Source organism: Platichthys flesus, chromosome 13 (genome assembly GCF_949316205.1).
Source record: "Platichthys flesus chromosome 13, fPlaFle2.1, whole genome shotgun sequence".
Lineage (NCBI taxonomy): Eukaryota > Metazoa > Chordata > Actinopteri > Pleuronectiformes > Pleuronectidae > Platichthys > Platichthys flesus.
In genome coordinates this window covers 8251570-8273206 of record NC_084957.1, presented here as the reverse complement: position 1 = coordinate 8273206, position 21637 = coordinate 8251570, and the positions used below count along the sequence as shown (strand labels likewise).

General features: G+C 42.9%; 2 protein-coding genes across 3 annotated transcripts; both read left to right on the top strand.

The window, feature by feature from the left end:
* Positions 1-2710: 2710 nt before the first annotated feature.
* LOC133967763 (activin receptor type-1C) lies at positions 2711-13511 on the top strand. 2 transcript variants are annotated; one of them, XM_062403415.1, is made up of 9 exons: positions 2711-2953; positions 6557-6787; positions 8788-9033; positions 9243-9473; positions 9567-9734; positions 10531-10687; positions 11019-11143; positions 11432-11514; positions 12467-13511. In XM_062403415.1, exons 1-9 carry the CDS (start codon positions 2884-2886, stop codon positions 12590-12592), a joined length of 1437 nt encoding a protein of 478 aa, XP_062259399.1. In that variant the 5' UTR covers positions 2711-2883; the 3' UTR covers positions 12593-13511. The 2 variants fall into 2 exon arrangements, with proteins under 2 accessions (XP_062259399.1, XP_062259398.1); XM_062403414.1 differs by having other exon boundaries at positions 11384-11514.
* A 3384-nt stretch (positions 13512-16895) lies between these two features.
* cytip (cytohesin 1 interacting protein) lies at positions 16896-21558 on the top strand. The gene is made up of 8 exons (XM_062403351.1): positions 16896-17796; positions 18150-18193; positions 18368-18422; positions 18551-18653; positions 18859-18952; positions 19046-19112; positions 19801-19867; positions 20085-21558. The coding sequence occupies exons 1-8, from the start codon at positions 17635-17637 to the stop codon at positions 20558-20560; spliced, it is 1068 nt and encodes a 355-aa protein (XP_062259335.1). The 5' UTR covers positions 16896-17634; the 3' UTR covers positions 20561-21558.
* Positions 21559-21637: the final 79 nt, after the last annotated feature.

Below are 21637 nucleotides of genomic sequence, written 5' to 3'. Positions count from 1 at the left end.
TTGCACATTTCAATTTAGGTTCCTGAACTTTGGCATTAAAACGCTATTATTGCAACTTTAACTTATAAACTTTGGTCATGTAGTCTTTATTTCACTTCAGTCTTTACCAACTATACTTTCCAATCCAAGTCCTTGGAAGTCCAGTACTGTGTATAGAGTACACACCATCTAAATGGATATTTTACATCAAAACCTTTTAGCTGAAACCCGAATTCCCTATTTCAGCAGCTGCCTCTGTTCTACAGCACAGACAGTTTACCCTGGTTTCATTTACTTATATGCTGTAAACTGCACAATGATGTATTTCTGTTCTGTACAATGCTCGGCCTCTGCGCCAATAATGTAAGAAATTCATTAATATGAACTTGGACGAAAGGTTAGAGGCGTCAAGCATTTTCATAGCCAGCAGTGAGACTTTGTACACAGCGGATATTTCTTGGCAGATGCCGAGCAGCGATGAGGCTCCTGATGGTTCGTGGTGTGATTAATATGCCAGGAGATTTACGGGGCCAGATGATAGAAGCACCACAGTGGGGGCCTGCTGGGTGCTCAGACGCCCAGCGCGCATGTATCAGCAGCTGCCAGACCTCATACGTGGACAACTTTATATTCAGAGTCATTCGATCCGGAGTTTCACCCAACCAGTTTCAAACTGCCACGTGTTTATGTACCTGAAAGAGAGGGAGGAGCGGTAATCTGTGTGATTAATAACTCACTATGAATGAGCTGATGAATGGGAGTGAGATAGTTTGGCACTGCTTAATGTAGTTGATTACATTCATTTAACAACGAATTCAATCGAGACACATAGTCCAAGGGGTCTGCAAGCAGGCTATTATTAGACATATGCTTTTTCAGAAAGTCAGCTTTATTGACCCTGGGTTATTTTGAACTGCTTAATGCTCACCATCAAATCTTCTACTCACTGTCAGTGCCAGTTTCTTTTCATTCCCTTTGTCCTGCATCGGTGCCGTGGCCTGATATCCATTTATTGATAGGGCCTGGATGAAGATTACTATTGCTCCACAGCATTTGTATAGCCAAAATCTCACTTACATGCCTTACCTCTTTTATTACTGCACATTTCACAGATTTTCTGGTACATTAGGAACGGAAGTAACCGTATAAGTGGTGTTTTTGGAACCAGTAAAACCTCTGAGGTAACTGGATCCAGTGGAAAGCCTCAACAAATGTTTCCCCCCTGAGTGTCTGAGGCTGTGCTCTTTCTCCAGAGCACGTAATCTACCCCGAAGAATATGCAGTAAATAACATTTGAACCCCTCGTGTGTTTTTGCCTGTGTAGTCTCTGGGATTACCCAGAGTTCACTCCTCCGCCCGCCCTGGTGACACTGGCACCTGCTGTTACCATGGAGCCCCGAGCAGCAGAAACACGAGTATTATGACTGGCTGTAAATAGCTTATTGCACACAGGTGAGTTGAGCTTTGCACACAGGTGAATGTACAGTGTTTTGCTGCTTCAAAGCGTTTCGCTCTCATGTGTGGAAAACAGCGGCCTGGCCTGGTTTTCTCCCAGTTTGCTGACGTGAGCTGAGTGCGTATCCCCCAACCCGGGAGAGCCATTGCTGCAGCCACATGGGCACAAGATAGGCCGCTTAGGGCTGGATTACCAAAATGGGCAGAGCAAAGAACTGCCAGCAGACACAGAGAGGTTGATCAGTTATTAAAATGCAAATTTGTCTGAGAACTTCCACATTTCAAGTTAAGTAGATCCTGCTATATTATCCAAATACTGTGGCCCTCTCTGTCAATATCCACATTGCTGGAGGATATCATGGACTCACAAAGTCATAAATATATTTGTGTTATGTCAAATTAGCCAACTGTAACTCAACAACACACAGGGAAGGTGTTGTCTGAGGCAGGGAGCAATATTTCAATTGTTGTTCATCATCAAGACCTTGAAACATGTTATCTGGCTATTTAGGCCACTGCACAAAAACAGAACTCTCGAGGCTCACTGCAATGTAATAAAGTAATAATAATACAATCTATTTGTATAGCACTTTGAACAATGCTCAGCTACACTTTCTTTACACAGGATTTAAAAAGCAGAGGAAAGTAAAAAAGCATAAAATACACATCATAATCAAACAGATACAAAAATTGGTTTTCGGTAGTGTTTTTATGCAGATGTGTCCTTTTTTTAAATTTCTTTCTCCAATTAGATTTCTTAAAATGTTTTCTCTGTGTTGTTTGTACAGAAACTTCAATCAGCCAATGCACCAAGCGTGCTTCATAAATAAAACTGTCTCGCCTCGCATAGCGTTTAAAAGGTGGACAGCTCAGTGTCTGATTTGTGCACATGGAGTTGAAGAAAGTGAATTTCTGCAATAATCCAATTGCCTTTGGGACAGTTTGTGTGTCCCAGTGGTGTTATGCAGTGTGTGTCTGTCTTTTATTTTGTATGTAATGAGTCCTTTAAAGACCTCTGGACCTGAACTATTTGACCTGGGTTAGGGAGATGAGGACAGAGGTCAGGTCCATGTTGCAGGAGACAGACAGAAAGGAGGTGAGTGTGTTTGTGTGTGTGTGTGTCTGCAGCAGTTGAGTGGCTGTGACACACACACACACACACACACACACACACACACACACACACACACACACACACACACACACACACACACACACACTTTCTCTCCTGCTCTCTCTCTCTCATCCACATGTCTTTATCAGTGGTCCGCAGCGCTAATCCTCTTTAAACTCCAGTCAGCAGAGGCGGAGCCGGAGCTCTCCCGGTGCTTCGCAGGTCCCCGGCCCCGGAGACGACACTTCACGGCCCCGCGATGTGCGACAGGCGGCGGTCACCGTAGAGGAGCTGCCCGGTCGCTGCGGTCGGAGGAGGCAGATGCGGCTGTGGCCATGAGTTGTTCCGGGAAGCGGAGCGTTCAGGCGGCGTTGATCCTCGTGTGTGTCGCCCAGCTGACTGCAGGTACAGGTCCCCGGTCGGTTTCCCGTTCACCTCGCGCAGCCCGCGGTCAGTTACTCAGTGTCTGTGTCTGTGGGCTCCACGTGAGCCGTGCAGCTGCAGGAACAACGTGTGCTGAAGTTTCCTCCACTTTACAACCACTTGTTTTCTGTTCATCACGAAACAACCTGACGGCAAACCACGTGTTTACTAAACTTTGACAGGCTTATTATCATAATGGATCACATTATACACATTTATATATGTTTATATGTATTTATATGTGTATTTATGTAAATACACATGTGTATTTATATTAATGCTTTTTATACACACACACCATATATATATATATATATATATAGTAAAAATAACCTTAATAAGCCATAATAAAAGCAAAACGATTAAACAAAGTAGAAAGTGTATTTTTGGTAGGATTTTGCATATATACACACTTCTATACACACACATTTACACACATACATACATGCACAAAACCTTAGTGGTGTTTGCTGTTAAAGATCTGAATTTAAAAGACTTAAACACACATATTCCTCCATATAAAATATCTTCTAATATTGTCACCTCTACTCCTCATTGCTACTTCAAAGTCAGGACTCGTGCTGTGAGATCAGTTTCTTTCATCTTCCTTCCTATAAATATTGTATTTTCTGTTAGTGTTTGATTTGTTAAGGATTTTTTTCATGTGATTTTCTTTGGATTTCTTCAACGCTGCTTTGGACTAAATGAGCATTTTGAAATTATCACATTCGTCTGTCACGAGCTTTCATTCCCAAGTTTCTTCATTTTCAGACGTTTCATAGACCAGACAATTCATTGTGAAATATAATTTGCGGTCCTGAAAATAATAGCGACAGAAACTCATTAATGCATTGTCATTAGATCCTATACAGGGAAGGATCCCTGGTGTTAACACTGTATTGTATGTGATATTATACCTTGTAAATGAAGTTCCAGTGGCTATTTAAAACTCAAACCCTTCCTATGCAAACAGTCAAATAAACGAGAAGCCGCAGTTAAAATAAATCCACCACAAAAGATGTCAACTGAAGTGAGATATGCACCTGTTGGACAGCAAGGTGTGTGGGAGCTGGTTTAGTATATTTCCAATGCAGGAGGTCTTTTGGTTAATTTAAGAAGAGACCAAGGTTTCTCCGACCTGTGTCATACATTTTTTTCTTTAACATACTTGAACACATAAATTCAGCTCCTCAGTAGATCTGCTGATCCCAGGTTAGGTAACGCAGGTGAATTGATATAGTCTCTCATTGTATCTCTCATATCGCTCCCTTTTGCAATATGAGCTCATTTCTGCTTAAGAATAGATTGTTTTGCGAGTACACAAACCTCTGAGCCTTGTACTTATACGTATAATTATTACATCTTTTATAAAAAAAAAATCTATTACAAAAATCTAATCAGAAATGAGAAATGTGAACCTGAGCAGTAATTGAAAGACTGTGCACGTCCTCTTATGCCTGTTGTCGGCCTCTTTCAAACATTCCTGTATTATTTTGAACGTTAGTAATCCTCGGGCCTCAGGGACGGGCTGCCCCTGTCTTTGATTCTCTTTATGCGTCATATTGGTTCAGTTTAATTACCACACATCACACAGAAAGACGCTTTTAAAAGAACAACCCGCCCTCTCACTCCTCAGTTACAGTGATTCAGAAATAAAACAAACTTTATTTTAGCAACATCGTCCTTGAGAAAGTTGTTGCCAGGCAACTCTCAGGTATGCGGTAAAAATCCAACACGTTTTTGTCGCGTGTGAGTCACGTGTGAGTCACGTGTGAGTCGGGCTCTTCCTGAACCGAAATCAAAATCTGTTATTTTTCTGTCTCCTGACTTTTTCAAGTGGCCTGCTTGGCTGCTGGAGTAGCTGCATGAAGCCCCTGAAAAGATAAAATGGTTTATTATGTTCTATATTTTTCTGATTGTCTTTAAATCTGATGAAAGGACAAAAAGTTATCTCTTAAATCTACAGGGTCATGCCACAGTTTCCTTAATTTCAATGAGCATGGACCATCGATCATTTTAACTCGAACCTTCACTACATTCATGAAGCAAATGTGTATTAATCGGTGGCTGAATGCTCTCATAGTTCCTAAAAATGTACTCTAAGTTCCTTTATGAGTAAAGTTGAGCCTTCTGTGCTCAGCTGTGTAGAAACGACAGCTCTGTGCTCAGGAATGTGTGCCATGACTTCAAGGTAGAAGTTCTTATCATTGGCGCATTCATAACGAGGATAAAGTGGAACTAAATTGCATACCCTCAATGCTCCTTGTTCTCCCCCGCTTCTCTCTTTTGAAAAAGTAGCTTCATATTAATTTGTTGCATGGATCTCTTAAAGCCATTGACCTCAGTTCTTATAGATTTGTTTAGCAGCTCTCAAGGACTAGTATCTTTAGATATCATTTAAAACTAATTTAAGACAAAATTAATTACAGCTTTCACTTGCCGAATCCAGGCCTTGGATAATTCAAATCTAATTCAAAGCTGAGTTACAAAGGCAGGCATCACATCACGAGTTCTGACCATATCCTGAACGGTTCCTTATGACCCCTCCAGTTGTACAATGCATAGTTAGTTCTTGTCTGCCAAGATTGGCCTCCAGGGGTTAAAAATACCACTTTCACACATCTAACAAAATTAAAGAGTTCAGTAAATCTAACAGTTTTTTGTATTTTTGTTTTATTGCTTTTTAAATGCAGGTCGACATCAAACAGAGCTGGTGGATTAGAGTTTCCTCTAAAACAGAAAAACAAGCGTCCTCGAAAGTTTGCGTTTTGCCAGAAAAAAAAACCCACAAGGAGGAACTATATCGAAACGTCCTATAGAGTCAGATGTTGATTTGAAACATGTGCTTGATCTAAAAGTAGATTTGAAACTGAGTGAATCCCTAAGAGGTGCGTTGGTGGAAAACGCTCAGAATTTTCAGACACAGAATATGTTGTAATGTCTTAATATCATAGTTACAAGGTTGAATGAATTGTTTTGCAAATGCTTAACTTCACCTCACTCATTGCATAGACCTCAGCCAGCAGCCGTCCGCTTTCAAGGGATTTTACACAATAAGATACTGGTGTTGAATGTGGATTTTTGAAGTGGTGTTGTTGAAAACTCAGATATCAGGTTATCTTTGTTATCATTCGTGATTACTGGGAGGCTTCATGCATCATTCATCAGGCATATTAAAACCGGAGCTTCCTTAAAAATAGCCAAAATAAAGTGATCGTCACAGGGAAGTTTCCAGTGAGCAGGTATAGATGCAGCGTTCCCAATCAATCACTCAAAGTGATAGCAAACAAAGCATGACAGCATTCACAAGTAGAACACCAGATTATGTTGGTGTTAAAGTAAGAGGCATTACACTGGTTCCTCCACCTCCAGCCCTTTAGGAGCCGAGTCCTTAAATAACAAGAGCATCCTGCGTCAAAAGAGTTAAAAAACAATTTACCAAAAATATTCTGTGGATGAAACAGATTCTCTTGAGTCTTATTTCTCTTTTTTTTTTTTTTTTGCAATTTCACAAACTGCTGGCTTAACTACTTGAAAGTAAACAGATATCCGTCTATCCACCTTAACTGATGCCGTGTGTTCCAGGTCTGAAGTGTGTGTGTCAGCTCTGCGTCAACCACACCTGTGAGACCAGCTCAGGCGGCGCCTGCTGGAACTCGGTGATGCTGATTGACGGGAGGGAGGAGACGGTGAAGTCCTGCCTGTCGCCCACCGAGATGAAGGGCCAGGTCTTCTGCCTCAGCTCGCGCAACGTCTCCAAGAGGAACTGCTGCTTCACTGACTTCTGCAACAGTGAGACTCTGCACCTACACACAGGTAAGACCGGGTCCGATATAGGATCGTTATTTTTTATTTCTACACAAGGTGGGCTAGAAAATGATGCCTCTGCTGCACTAATGATCGTCTTTAAATAAACATTCAGACAGGCAGCGTCTCCTCATTCACCTCGACAGCAGCTCAGTCAGTCTGGGATGTCCCACTCATTCTGGCCCCGGCTAGACGGGGTGGATGCTGATCCTTCTAGATCCTGTGACATAACAGATCTGGCAGAGGCTGTGGGATGATAGTTAGTGATCCTCACCCGCCCTCGCCTGATTTATAATTAAATACTTTGCAGAGGGTTAAAAGCCTCTCATGGGTCTGCAGGGTGTGTGTGTGTGTGTGTGTGTGTGTGTGTTGGGGGGGGGGTCCTTACACCTGTGGATACACAGCTCAGTGGCACATGTGGGAGGTAAGGGTCACTTGTTGGTTCAGTTGATTAATTATATGGATTTATTTGACTGTTCATCTGTATATCTAGTTTGACTTCTTGGTCACTTAAATCCTTTAAAGGCTGATGTAAATTGGATCATTCAGTCACAAAATAAATCTGATTTGTTAAAGGACATTTTATGCTTTTTCAGTTTCACCTTAAATTTGTGTGTTAAAGTTTTTTTGTGCACGTTCAGGGTGTTTAAAGCTAAAAAGGCCAAAGTCTGCGGAACAGGGAGCTCCTCTCCTCCACAGGCAACACTGCTCCTGCCCCCCCCCCCCTTCACATGTTCTGTAGCTTCCTTCTCCTTCTATTCTTGTCCTTTCAAACTAATAACTCAGAAGAGTCGAAACAAATAAGTTGAGAAACAGAGATGGATGCTGAGCTCACCTTTTTGTCCCAGACAGTCTGTAGAAAAGCTTTTTTTGTCCCTCGGCCAGAGAAGAGTAAATCCTTTGCACCATATCAGCCGAGCTCCCGTCGGACACATGGCAGGATGTGTTTTTAGGTAAAAGGCTAAATATGTCTTAGGAAACTGTGGTTTAGTTCAGGACGCGTTGCTCTGCACATTGGGACATCTGCAGATGTCGCATGTTGTTCTCCTGGTGAGGACATTTCAGGCTCTGGAGATTCAAGGAGAAAGGCACAAAAAATAAATAATACTTGGTTATTTAAAGAGTTAGTAGTTCCTGCATCATTTCTCAAAAAAATCCTGGTGTCTTCCGAAGTTATCATTTTGCTTCTTATTTAGCTTTTTGCATTCATTGCGTCTCCCAGCCATTAGATCTGTAATACATGCAACAGTGCTACTGTTCACTGTGAGCACAGTTATAAGAACACCAGTAAATCTCATATTATTACCCCCGTGCCCACCAGCTCTGCTTTTTGTGTTTGTGTCGAGTTCTCCTTTGTCCGCCCACACAGAATGAAGAATGAAGGTCAGTGGTGGAGATGCCAGGTGACATTGTTTTGCCAAACCCACAGTTTATTACCGGTCTCACTCACAGTGCACCTGCTCTCCATCGGCCGACGTCACATCTTTTAAATCAAGAGGATAAAAATGAGACAGAAAAACATTCTGACTTTTTGGAGATTTTTTAAATATTTTTTTGGCAGAGTGCCTCTGTATCTCTTAATCTCACTTTTTGAGTAATGATATTTACCGGTGATTGTTATTTGTGGCTCTCTGGGGGGGGGGGGGGGGGAGAGAAATAGTTCATTTGGCAGCCATAACTGTTCAATTTCAATTTCTCAAAATGTTCAGATTGGCTGTGTCTGAATAGTGTGATACAGTTAGACAAGGCTGTCAGCACATTTCAGCCCTGAGATGAAACACCAATAAAATATATATTGTTTACTCGAGTGAATGATTTCAACCCATGATCTATTAACAACTCACTTAATGCCATTACCAACAATGACCACCAGAGGCCGCAACAAGCATAGGGAGGTCAGTGACCAAAAATCCCTCCTCAATCTACGGATTGTATGAATTTATGCTATAAAAGTTTACATATGGATTTGATTCTCATTGCCATGTTGTGTCACGCATGTTTACGGTCAGAGAGGCCTTTGGAAGAACCTGAAAGGTGGAGCAGGCTGCAGCTCTCGGTGGTGATCCTGGTGCCGTCCTGCCTGCTGTGCGTGGGGGTCCTTCTCGGCGTGTTCGGCGTGCCGGGCCACTACTGTGCCTACAGTCGAGCCCACAAGCACGACCCCGAGGATCCCCTGGACGACCGGATGATCATGTCCGGGGACAAATGTCTCCAAGATCTGATCTACGACATGAGCACCTCAGGCTCTGGATCAGGTGAGAGAGAAGCTGTCTCGACCAGTCAGGGCACTGCAGGCTGTGATGGTCGCTTTTGTTTTGTTCTGGGCTGGTAAAGCCGCTAAGTAATATGTAATGATTGTGCATAATATGCATTTTTATATTCATGTTTTAATGACTAGAGACAGACATATTTTCTCTGCTGCTCTTAGCCGTCCTGGTGGTAATATTTGCTCTGCGTCTCACAGGCCTGCCACTGCTGGTGCAGAGAACCATAGCTCGGACCATCGTGCTGCAGGAGACCATTGGGAAGGGTCGATTCGGTGAGGTGTGGCGGGGCAAGTGGCGAGGGGAGGATGTGGCGGTGAAGATCTTCTCCACCAGGGACGAGAGGTCCTGGTTTCGCGAGGCAGAGATCTATCAGACGATCCTGCTCCGACACGAGAACATCCTGGGATTCATCGCTGCAGACAGCAAAGGTGTGTAACGAGCCCTATAGCTGTAATACCTCGATGAGTAATGTGCTGCCACTGTTCCCAGCGTGTGACTGTGTTCTCGACTGTGTGCTGCAGATAACGGCCTGTGGACTCAGCTCTGGCTGGTGTCGGAGTACCACGAGCACGGCTCCCTGTACGATTACCTGAGCAGGTACACGGTGTCGATGGAGGGCATGGTGGTCCTGGCCTTATCAATAGCCAGTGGGCTGGCACATCTCCACATGGAAATCATTGGCACCCAGGGTGAGACTGCGCTTAGTCAGAGGAGGAGACTGAATCAGTCATATCAGAGAATTTAAAGTACACTTGTGTGAACTGTGAAAATCTCCGAGGACAAAACAGAAGAATTATCATAACTCAGAATCTCACTCCGATGGTCCGTTTGATAAATGAGTCTAATTTAGGGCCACAGCTATTTTATGTTTTCATTAACAATTCATCTGTTAATTACATTTTTTAAATTAATCTATTTGCCCTTAAGTCTAAAAGATAAAAAAGTTGTAAAAGTGTCCCAAGGTGGCTCCAGAGAAAAGCAGAGAACCCTCACTTTGGAGAAGCTGCAATCGGAAAATATATCTTTTTAAAACTTGTTTCCCATAAATTCCATCATGAGTGAGTCTTCAGCTTGGCGCTGTCGTACACTTTATTCATTACACTCTATTTGCCTTGAGAATTACCGACCCACCTTTTCCCTTCCCTTAATCCACTCAACCTTCTACTTCCCTTCCTCTGCTCGACCTCACCCTCATCCTTTGCTTCAACATCCAATATATCAATTTCCATCAAATACAAAAGGTCCAGTGTGTAAGATTCAGGTGAAAGGGATCTATTGGCAGAAATTGAATATAAAATAATCCTACTGATGGTTTCAGTATATTTACATCGGGAGCGGGTCCCTGCCATGTTTTTTACGGTAGCCCAAACTGGACAAACTTAACCTTTTGAGTTTTTATGACGCGTGAAGCTACCACATGTTCTCTTTCATGCTTGGAAGAGAACATGTTTATAACTGTATTTGTCACCTCGTTGATTCTTCAAGGGAAACCGGCCATCGCTCACAGAGACCTCAAGTCCAAAAACGTCCTGGTGAAGAACAACGGCACAGCAGTCATTGCAGATTTGGGTATGGCCGTTAAACACGACTCCAACACCAACACCATCGACATACCGCCCAACCACAGAGTGGGAACCAAAAGGTTTGATATGCATCCCACGGCAATACACACACACACGCACACACAAAGAAAGCTCTTTGCCATTTTTATTTGAAAAATTTACATTTGCTTTTTGAATTTCTCTGACGTCACCATGTTTTGAATTAAAACAAATAGATAAAAAACAGGCTTGTTTTTCTGCATCCGCTCCGTATTTAGAAGATGATGATGTGTTGTGCAGTTCAGAATTCAGAGAACATGGGAGAGAGATTTACAACAAACCCCCCATTCTCAAATTAATGAAGGAGATGTGAGAGTTATCGGGCTTTTTTTCTTTTATTACATTAGACCTTAATCAGTTTGTCCTCTGCAGGTACATGGCCCCAGAAATTCTGGACGAGACGATCAATATGAGCAACTTTGAATCGTTCAAGCGAGCGGACATCTACTCGCTCGGCCTGGTGTTCTGGGAACTGGCCCGAAGATGCTCTATTAGGGGTATCTTAATCAACACAAACACACACACAATTGTGGCTCTAACAGTACATCTGTGACGCCACTGATGCAAATGTACTTGTCCCAATAACACTCAGTTGTTATGTCCGTTTCTCACCCTGCACGCACTAATGATCCAGGTGCAGGCGTATGTTGTTTTTCATACACCGGACATCATCTGTCTTGTGCGTGGAACACGATCGTAAACACATTTTTCATTTTGACTTTCCGTTATCTTAACAGGACTTAATGAAGATTTCCAGCTGCCTTATTACGACCTTGTGCCTTCAGATCCGGCGGTCGAGGACATGAGGAAGGTGGTCTGCGATCAGAAGCTCCGACCCAGCATTCCCAACCAGTGGCAGAGCTGTGAGGTGAGACGCAAAACTAATCTATGTGTGACCTCATGGGAGATATTGTCAGGAGTGTGTCAAGGAACTTTGGGGGCCACAGGGAAAAGGGACCCTGGGGGCCCACATCGAACCCAACTGCCCCTGTCATACTGTGATTACACACAAATAACAGTAAAGAAGTTTTAAGTGCAAACCTCCGCCACCATCCCAGACCAATCACACACACATTTATTTGTTCTAGTCTACAGGTAGGTTTTCCACCCCAATCCATTTGTTTGTTGTTGTTTTTTTTGTTTTTTTTTGGCCAGATTATGCAAAACCTACAAGACAGATTTCCACAAAAACAAAGTAGAAAGATGTGGAATGAGTCAGGGAAGAACTCGTAAAAAAAAAAGTCTGTATCCAGATCAGGGGGCGGATCCAGGGATTGTTTTTCCACTCCCATTAACATTGCGAGATCGACTGTTTTTCAACATTTCCCTGACAGATTTATGAGTTTGTGAAATTTGGTGCAGGTTCAAAAAAAGTCCCAATAGAAATCCCAATGGATTTCTTAAGGGGACTGTTTGGGCCTTGGTGGAGGGATGCACTTTACTCTAGTTGTGTATTATTATTAGTGCTGCTTAACACCTGCAGTAAAAATGCATCAGGCTCATAGGGTAACAGTTTAAAGTGGGTTGATTGTCTGAATTTCTCACGGTAAAATAGGGCTGTTTAAATGTTACAATTTGAATGAATATTTCCAGGGTAAAAAAATACACATATTTGAGAGAACAAAACGCACATTTTCCAAAATCAGTTTATCCAAAAGGCCTTTTTCAACATTTTGACCTTGGTATCTGTTCTACTGCGTGGTATTCTAATTACCAATGGGAGTGTCTGTGTACTGTGTAATTGAAGCTCTTATTATTAATGTTATTCAAGGTCTTTAGCCTGTCGTCCATCTGAGATGATATGTTGATCTTTTCTCCAGGCGATGCGTGTAATGGGCAAAGTGATGAGGGAGTGCTGGTACGCCAACTCCGCCGCTCGACTCACTGCGCTGCGGGTCAAGAAGACCGTCTCTCAGCTGTCCATGATCAAGGATGTCAAAGAATAGCTGGAACCAGTGCAACAAGAGGAACTGGGAGCAAACTGTCCTCTCTCTCTAACGGCCTGATGCTGCCCCCTTCAGGACGTGACCACACTGTTCACCCTCACAGAGCTTTCAGGTTGTCGTCAGTGCCAAAGTCTTGCAGGCGGTGTGTGATGCTGCTCTGCACGCACACAGCTAAAGCCACCTATCTGAACCAAACAGCTCAACCCTAGGTAGGAAGAGCCATATGTAATGAGAGTATGTTTAATGTATATATACGTGTTATGTTGCTACCTCACACATTTAAGTTGCCAAAGCTTGAAGTTGCACATTGTGATGTTCTGTTTTCCGTGTGCCATATCTTGTAGCAAACACAGTGTTGCTGGTTAGTTGGTGTGCGACCTGACAATCACAAAGGACACTGGATTATAGAGGAAATCTGATTAGTTGTAAATGACACACATTGAACTCTATTGTACGGTTTGTTGAGAGCTCCAGTGGTCTCCTGGTCCAAATACCTCTACAACTGCTGGAATAACCTTTGATTCAGACGTTGATGTTCCCCTGAAGATGAACTTTGGATTCTCAGCCTTCTCATCTTGCACCAATAGATAAAGAGAGTACAGTTGAGGTTCATAGAGAACAGCGTCAATTAATGAAAGTAGAGCGTTTGGACCAAAACAACAATTTTCTCTGGCACCACCCTCAGGCCGAACTCTTGTGTTGAACTGACTTGTAGTAAAGCTGTAAGGACTACAAAGATGTCCCCACGTTGTAAAAGCCTCATTAGACAACTTCTACTGTAAGAATATTAGTGCTGTTTAATATAAAAAAGAAGTTAAAGCAACACTATGTCACTTTAACGGAGCAACAGTGCCCCCTACAGTCCCACATGGTGATTTACTCTGTTGGAGTCTGTGTTTCCATAGAGAGAAAAAACAAACTCTAACAAACTGTGTAGTGTAAACTGGAACACAACTGAACAGTAGATATTACCCATGATCCCCGGCTTCCTGACCCAAAAGTGCTGCTTCTGTAAAAGCTACACTAACCTCTGTTTGATGTTTCCCGGCTGAATATCATTGTTTTGTTATTGAATTAATTCTACCTCTGTTTGACTGGTCTCCGGTTCTGTATTACTCTTTAACTCACTGGATCAGATCCTGACAATTTAAAGGGATAGATCACCCAGAAATGAAAATTCATTCATAATCTACTCACCTCTGTGCCGATGGAGGGGTGGGTGAAGTGTTTGAGTCCACAAAACAGTTAAGGAGTCTCAGGGATTAACAGTGTTGCAGTGTAATTCAAAACAATTGAAGTAACTAGTGACCAAAATCGACATAAAAAAACTAACATGCCTCATTACTGCTCGTGTGGTGTCATCCAAGTGTCCACAAGCCCAAAGGGACGTTTGGAAATGCTATCGTCTGCTAGCTGAGCCACTTCTTGTGGATTTTTAAGCTTAGAACTCGTTAGAAACTCCCTTGTTCCGAGTTGATAGGAAAGTCGGGGCTTGTGGACGCTTGGATGACACCAGACGAGCAGTAATGAGGCATGTTAGGTTCTTTATGTCGATTTTGGTCACTTGTTACTTCAATTGTATTGGAAGCTGCTGCAACGCTGTTTTGTGGACTCCCCCCCCCCCCCCACAGCATAGTGGTGAGTAGATAATGACAGCGACTGTCAGTCAGTTCCACACCTCTCACAGGAGGTCACACCAGCTCACCAAAGTTAAGTAGAATAAGTCGGGTTCAGTGTGAGGAGGAGGAGTGAGACTGACTGACCGTCTCTCTATTCCAAGTCGGCGTGCCATCAAATTCATTTTGAATCTGCTACTTTAGCGTAAAAAGTGCGGCTTAATCTTGGAACTCTCTTGAATTTAATTTTTGCACATTTCCCAGTTTTCAGTTGCTGCAAAGAGCTGCTCTCTCTGACGGCTGATGAACTGAAACTCCTTCATGAATGTGTGAATGTGTGATGTGTTTCTCTCAAATATATTTTTTTTACCCTTTTTTAACCATTTATTCAAATTTGTACAATTTAAACTAGATTTTAAATGATATCCTACTAGCCTGATGCAATTCTAGAGCAGATTGCAGTAATGCCACATGATGGAGACAACACAGACAAGATAAATCAATGAAAAATAAAATAATGACAATACATAACTAGAATGACGCTCAGTAAAGTGCACAATCAGTCTGCTTATGTTAAATCCATCATCAATATGCTTTAATTATTCTCGGAGAAATCAAAGAAAATGTTGAAAAACCTACTCTCGCTAAGGAAAGTAAAAAAAGTTCCTGGGTCCGCCCCCTTGATCCGGATCCGCCCCCTGATCCGGATCCGCCCCCTGATCCGGATCTGCACCTAAATGTAATGTGTCCTTCCCCGCCCTCTGACCCCTGACCCATCCTTCCACCAAGTTTCGGGGAAACCCATCCTTTGTTTTTTTTTGCATAATCTCGCCAACAAAGAAACAAATGGGTGAACTCATAACCTCTTTGCTAGAGGTAAAAATGCTTGTGCAATATCGTGCTGTGCTAATAGTGTATATTAGCACTGGTTAAAGACATTTCAACCGGAGCCCCCAGTTTGGGTTCTTGCCGCACACGACGTGCTCCGTAAAGCCCTGTCACAACAGGCTTATGGAAATCCGTGCACCATGTGTGCTCGTGTGCACTCACGTGTGAAGACGTGCACGTGTTTGTGTTCATATCGTTTATTTAAAGATTGTGGATTTGATTAATCATTGTAGCCTTTGTGAAACTGTGAAACCGGTGCTGTGGATGAAAAAATAACATGTGCCATGTTTCCTATGATTCATGTCCAGTATGTTCATATTTTTGTTTAGTTACATACGTTCACATTGCTGCTTTGAATCAGTGTTGACCACAGTCTGTATTATCCTGTCATAAAGGTATCAGAAGTTCTGGACGATCCATGACAGGTCATTGCCTCTTGAGAAATAAGCTTTGTGCAGTAGCATGTTGCTTTCCTGGTGAATATCGGATCATGTGCACGTTTTTTAACGTTTTACTTCTTTCTGTGAAATGATAAGTCGACGTCAGTCAGTCATGGTATAACTATTCGACTGTGTTGCAAAGAATAGGAAATATTGAAAAATGCAGTATGTAAGTGTTCAGCTCTGCCTCTGTCCGCTGAAAACCCCTGCAAAGTAAACTAGCTTTCCAAGCAGAGCCAAGCTTCTACCTTGTGTGTTGTGTCCCATCTGCTTCTTCAAGAATCAGAGAGCAACCTCGAAAAGAAGTGAGCGCACACGTGTATTAAAGACTTATACGTTTTTTTTTATATATTGTGTATGATATATGCTAAATACGAATAAATGTGATACTGCTTTCATAAACCCAGACCCGCTCTCCTTTATTTCAGTCCAGTCATTTCGATTCTACGTGTAAAGCATGTGTGACGGGGATTTTTTTTACGTCACTGAAACAGATCTTATCTCTTGCACTATTCATTCTGTGTAGAACTGAGTGAGGTCAGTGTGTCGATCAGGTTTGCTCGCTGCTGCACGTTGCACAGAACGTCTCGGAGCGTCGCTCTCTTACCTTAACTGACATGACTCATCATGAGCTTTATCTTCTGACACTCCGTTTTGCTGTGTGTACGATGTGGATTTGTCCGTTAGACCGAGGAAATAAAGCTGGAGCGCTGAGGCCATCAGCTCGACACAGATGAGTCATTCCTGTCAGATTCTGCTGCTTTCACATATTTTACATACGCTGCTTGTCACCTAAGAGAAGGTCACGCAGTTTACTGGAAACCAACTGCACCTTCCCATTGTTAAAACACTGTGGACATCATTCTAAGTACTTTCTATACTGATGATTTGAACATTTGTACTTTTGAACATTTGCACATTTGCACATTTGTACTTTTGCACTAGAGTTATTTTTTTCTACTGCTGTATTATCCCACCTATAGTGTATTTATATTTATACATTTATCTTGCTCATAGTGTATTCATCATTCTTATATCTACCTCATACCTCTTAATACTGCTCATATTCCATTTAGATATCTAACTCTACTTCTACTCCTATTTATTTACGTATTCCACACTGCACAAAACTCTGCACTTTTACTGCCTTTTTTGCACTTCTGGTTAGATGCTAAACTGCATTTCATTGTATATGTACTTGTACTGTGCAATGACAATAAAGTTGAATCTAATCTAATCTAATAATGTATTGCCTATTAACCATCAGCAACAAAGAAAGTCTTCCATTAGGTGCTGTGATGTAATCTGCTATGGTTCCATTGCGCTCATATGTACAGTGCTGAGGCAGAGATTTCTCCTGCCCGACAAAGAGGTGATATTCTTTCCCTGCAGATCCCACAATGCACCTTTTGAAGGCACTGGTCCTAGTGGGAGAAGGTTGGTGCCCTTTGGTTCAGTTTTCTTTGACCAATCAGCCGTCGTCTCGCTGGCTGCCGGCCTGTGTGTGTGTCTGTGTGTGTATTTGTGTGATTGTTCTTTTGATCCGACCCTGTCTGATGCCTTCAGCCCAATGACCCGTGCTGCGTGTGTGGAGAGCGTGACAATGGCCCTGAGCTAAATCAGCCTTTTGTCTGTCTTCACGAGGCAAGTCTCCCTGCCCGGCAGAACGCAGGACCTGGGGCTCAGACTGAAGCTTAGCCCATTGAGAAAGTGAGAGTGAGACAGGCCGGGGGGCAGGTGGCTGTGGTGGAGGCATGAGGTGGCAGTTTCTCATGCATTACTGATTTCTGACAGACCATAAATCGAATTGCTAAGACTGCAGAAAAGGAAAGGGACTGTTTGAAGGGGAATTAAACATTGTACTTCCTTTTCTTTTCATAAAACGACCGAGCAAGCTTTCTCGAGAACAGGAGTTAAAAGAGGTGAACAGGAAAGAGCGTATAGGAGGCTGGGTTCTGCAGACGCGGGTCCACCACAATCATCACATGACCTGGATTTCCGCTTTGACACATTTTACCCTTGGCTGCACGGCGGGGCAGGGCCACACAGTCAGAGCTGCCGCGGCAGGACAGGATGGTGCTTTGAGGACTACTCCACCATGCAGTCCACCATGAATTTCAATGGGCTTCAACGCCAGGGCGGACAGGAGATTGTGGATAACACTCAGAGGAAGAAAGGTTCTCTGTGGTCCCGACGTTCCCTGAGGGGGAGCAAGGATCGACTCCGGCAGAACACAAGCTCACTGCCCCGAGACTGCAAGGTGAGCCCATCACTCAAGTGTAGAATATGATTTAAAAAAAAAAGATGTAAAGAGAACAAATTAAACCAAAAGTTTAGAGAAATATCACTAAATAAAGACGTAGGATTGAAGCTAGAATATTCTTTTACATTATTGTTTTTAAAACGAGAAACATTTCACTCGTTGGCACAAACTGTGAAGGATAAACACAGCAGCTCCCTGCAACTGCCCAAAGCCTTTTAACAATTTTAATCTTTTGAGTTGTGTAACACTATAGGATCAACATGTTCTCACTTATTTAGCTTTGTGGAGGCTTCAAAATAAATCATTTTTTTATTGTTTTAATCAAGCAATTTGCATTTCTCTGTTTGCAGCCCAAACGAAACAACTCACTGGTCGACTACTCGGACCCACAAAGGTAAATCTATCAAACCCCGAAGTGCAATTTGTTTGTTTCTCTTCTGTGGCTTTACTGTATGTAAACAACTATATATTGCATTTGTCTGTTTTGCTATTTGTCTTTCGTTTAAAAGGTACAATGTACATACTGTAGAGAGAAGTTCCTAAGTTCCTTCCTTGTTCATTTGCACAGGACAACAATTGTACTGGAAAAGCAAGACAATGAGACATTCGGGTTTGAAATTCAGGTAAACTTCAGACCATTTTAAACAAACACGTTTCATGCTTTCTCAGCTCTAATTCTAGGATCATCTTAAGGCAAATTCTATTTTGTGGTAATGATTATTTAGGCTCCTTTGCTTGTGTGTGGTTGCAGACCTACGGACTGCAGCTGAAGAACATCTCTGCAGTGGAGATGTGCACGTCTGTGAGCAACGTGCAGGAGGACAGTGCGGCGGAGAGCGCAGGCCTGACCGCAGGTGAAGTTTCCATGCACATAGACAACTGTCAAACCTCAGTGTGTATTTCTGGTGTGCATAGATTGACAGAAATATGTCTGGCAACACATGTAAACTACCACTCACACCCACACCCATGCTGATGCTCAAAAACAATATAACACAACCTTGTCTTCTCGTAATTTCTAACTTCCCCTTTTTTTTTTAACATCCTCATTCTCTACAGGCGATGTGATCGTCACCATCAACGGGGTCAGCATCGAAGGGTCGTCTCATCAGGACATACTCGCTCTGATAAGAGAATCAACCAACAGTCTGAAGTGAGTGACAGCAAGGATAGAAACAGCCTGATAGCAGCGTTTGTGTAGCGAAAGGGCGCGTGTGTAACGTTGTGTGACATGTTGTGACTCCAGGATGGAGACTGTCTGTGGGAACGTGGTGAAGCAGATCGAGCTGGAGAAGAGGGTGAACCTGCTCAAGGTGCGTCTCTGCAGCCTGGCCTTTCTTAAATGGACATGATGTGTATGAATCCTTCGATTTTTGTAGATTGTAGACTTTTATTTAGCCAAGACTTTTTTATAAGAAACATGACAATTAATAAACAGTGCAGAGGCAAGCACACAAACAAACAGGCCCATTTTAAAGCCTCTATAATATTGTAAAATACAAAAGGAACATGCAGAAATTAACATGACTACCTATGAGAGTCAGCAAATTCACAATAACATGATTAGACTAAAGACTAAAACAACAAAAAAACACTGATATTAATATGAAGATAAGTAAGTAAAGTTTATTTATCATAAGAGTCAAAAAGTACTTTACAGGACAGAAGACAAATTCACATATACACACTTAAAATGATTATATAGAGTCCAGTAAAGAGCATAAACAGACACACCTTGTACACATACACAATACAGTGACAACAACGTGGGCCCGAGAATTGAACCCTGTAGGACCCCCCACCCCCCCCCCCACCCCACCCCTTGACCTTTACCAATTGATAAAAGCCTGTGTCTGCATGAGCAAACCTGCATTCAAATATCAGTTGACCTACTGCATGAATATAACTTCTGTGTCAGACTGAGAGATTGTATTTGTTGGTGAAAAAATGTCATAAAATTAAACCACTGTGTTTTTTTTTGTTATTTTTTTGCCCGCACAGCAATCACTACATGAGAAACGGATGGAGCTGCAGGCGCTCACATTACAGGAAAGACGCCTGATGCGAGGTGAGCCTTTTACTCAGCTGTCAAACCACAGGCACTTCCTTTCTCACAGTCTGAAGCGACACTGTTACTCCTGCGAGTTGAAGTGCGAGCTCAAGCTCAACTGGATGGAGGAGTTCCCCAGAGATACGAACTGTCGAGGCTGCTGACGAACTTCCCTTTTACGAAGTTCTCGACAACTGGAGTTCTCACTAACTCTGGGACTTGATTGTGTTTTCAGGTAACTTGAACGACAGCAGCTTCCGCCTCTCCACGGACTCCTCGTTGAGCTCGCCCACAGGCCGCGCGCATGGCCGGCGGTTCTCCAGTGACAGTAGCTACAGGAGCGCCGCGACCGATGACAGTGACCAGATCAGCGTGTTCGGGGACATGTGCTCCCCCAGCCCCTGCAGTGCAGCCAGCAACCCGGACGACAGCTGCTTCTTCTCCAGAGACTTCCTCTCGAAGGACAGCTCCAGGAGGTTCTCCCAGAGCTCCGGCCATCACCGCCACCAACATTCCATCGGCCGCTCCAGCAGCTCCAGCTTCGCCGGCAGCAGCAGCTCCCTCTCCCCCTCGTGGGAGGAGACGAGGATCACCTCCTTGTTCGGGACCCTGCCCAGGAAGGGCCGGCGAGCCAGTGTTCGCAAACACATCCTCAAGTTGATTCCTGGACTCCAGCGGTCGGTTGAGGAGGACGAGACAAACACTCAGTGACTCGTTGTTCACACGCTCCTCCTCGTCTCCTCTACAAACGAACGAGGGGGTTCATTCTGTGAGACTTTGCAGTGAAGTGTATACGCACTCAGAAAGGTTCTTTAAAAAAATCACAAGCATTGGCTTCAATGGAGACAGACATTGTGAAGGGTCTCCTGAACGGTAGAGATGAGCCTGGCACAAAAGCATTATGAAACTGTGAAGTGTTCGAATTAAGGTTAGCATCAGATTGTAATGTCTAAAAAACCAAATTATTTACCCATATAACTTTAATAGATGTTTCTGTTCTCATGTCCTAATCACAGTTTGTAACTAGAAAGCATTCAGCACCGCACAATCCTCTACCAAAGTCAACTTGAACTCCATCAAGCTGCTCCAAATTGCAGAGACATATCATTTCCCTAAATGTGTGGATTTTTGCTGATCATTAATATGTGAGAAATTGGGGAAATGTGGAAAAACAACTTCTGGATCTGTCCTCTGATCAGGATCTGCATCACATCCCACCCAGACTGTGTCCTGCCACCAAGTTGTATCTTACTTCCAAACAGACACCCAAAGAAACGGACAGGGGTGAAAACACAACCTCCCTGGTGGAGGTAAAAATCACCTCTGGTTTTAAAATGTGGCTGTTGTGACTTGTATAAATGAGTGAGTCTTTTTACAAAGCTCGCGTTGACGTCTGCTCAGCTCAAAACAGGATGTGGGTACGGGTACAACTTACCTGTTTTCATTTCTACAACTATTTTCATACGCCTCACTTTCGTTGGGCGGAAGAACTGAAACTGCTTCTTGTAAATGTATATGTTTCACATTTGAGTGTAAAGTAATTGATTGATTCATTCTGTAGCATTTTTACACACGACCATGATGCAAAATATTTGTCAATGCATTCAAACAAAATATACTTGTTAAGTTTTATAAACCTGCCTGTGTTGTCTGTCTCTAACTGATAATAATGCACAGTAATTAAACAGTAAAGGTTTGACTTATTTCAACTTGGCTCTTGTAAAACGTCTGTAAATGATGCAGGTTTTTCGGGAGAAATTACGATAGTTTTCAAATAGAAGCTACAGA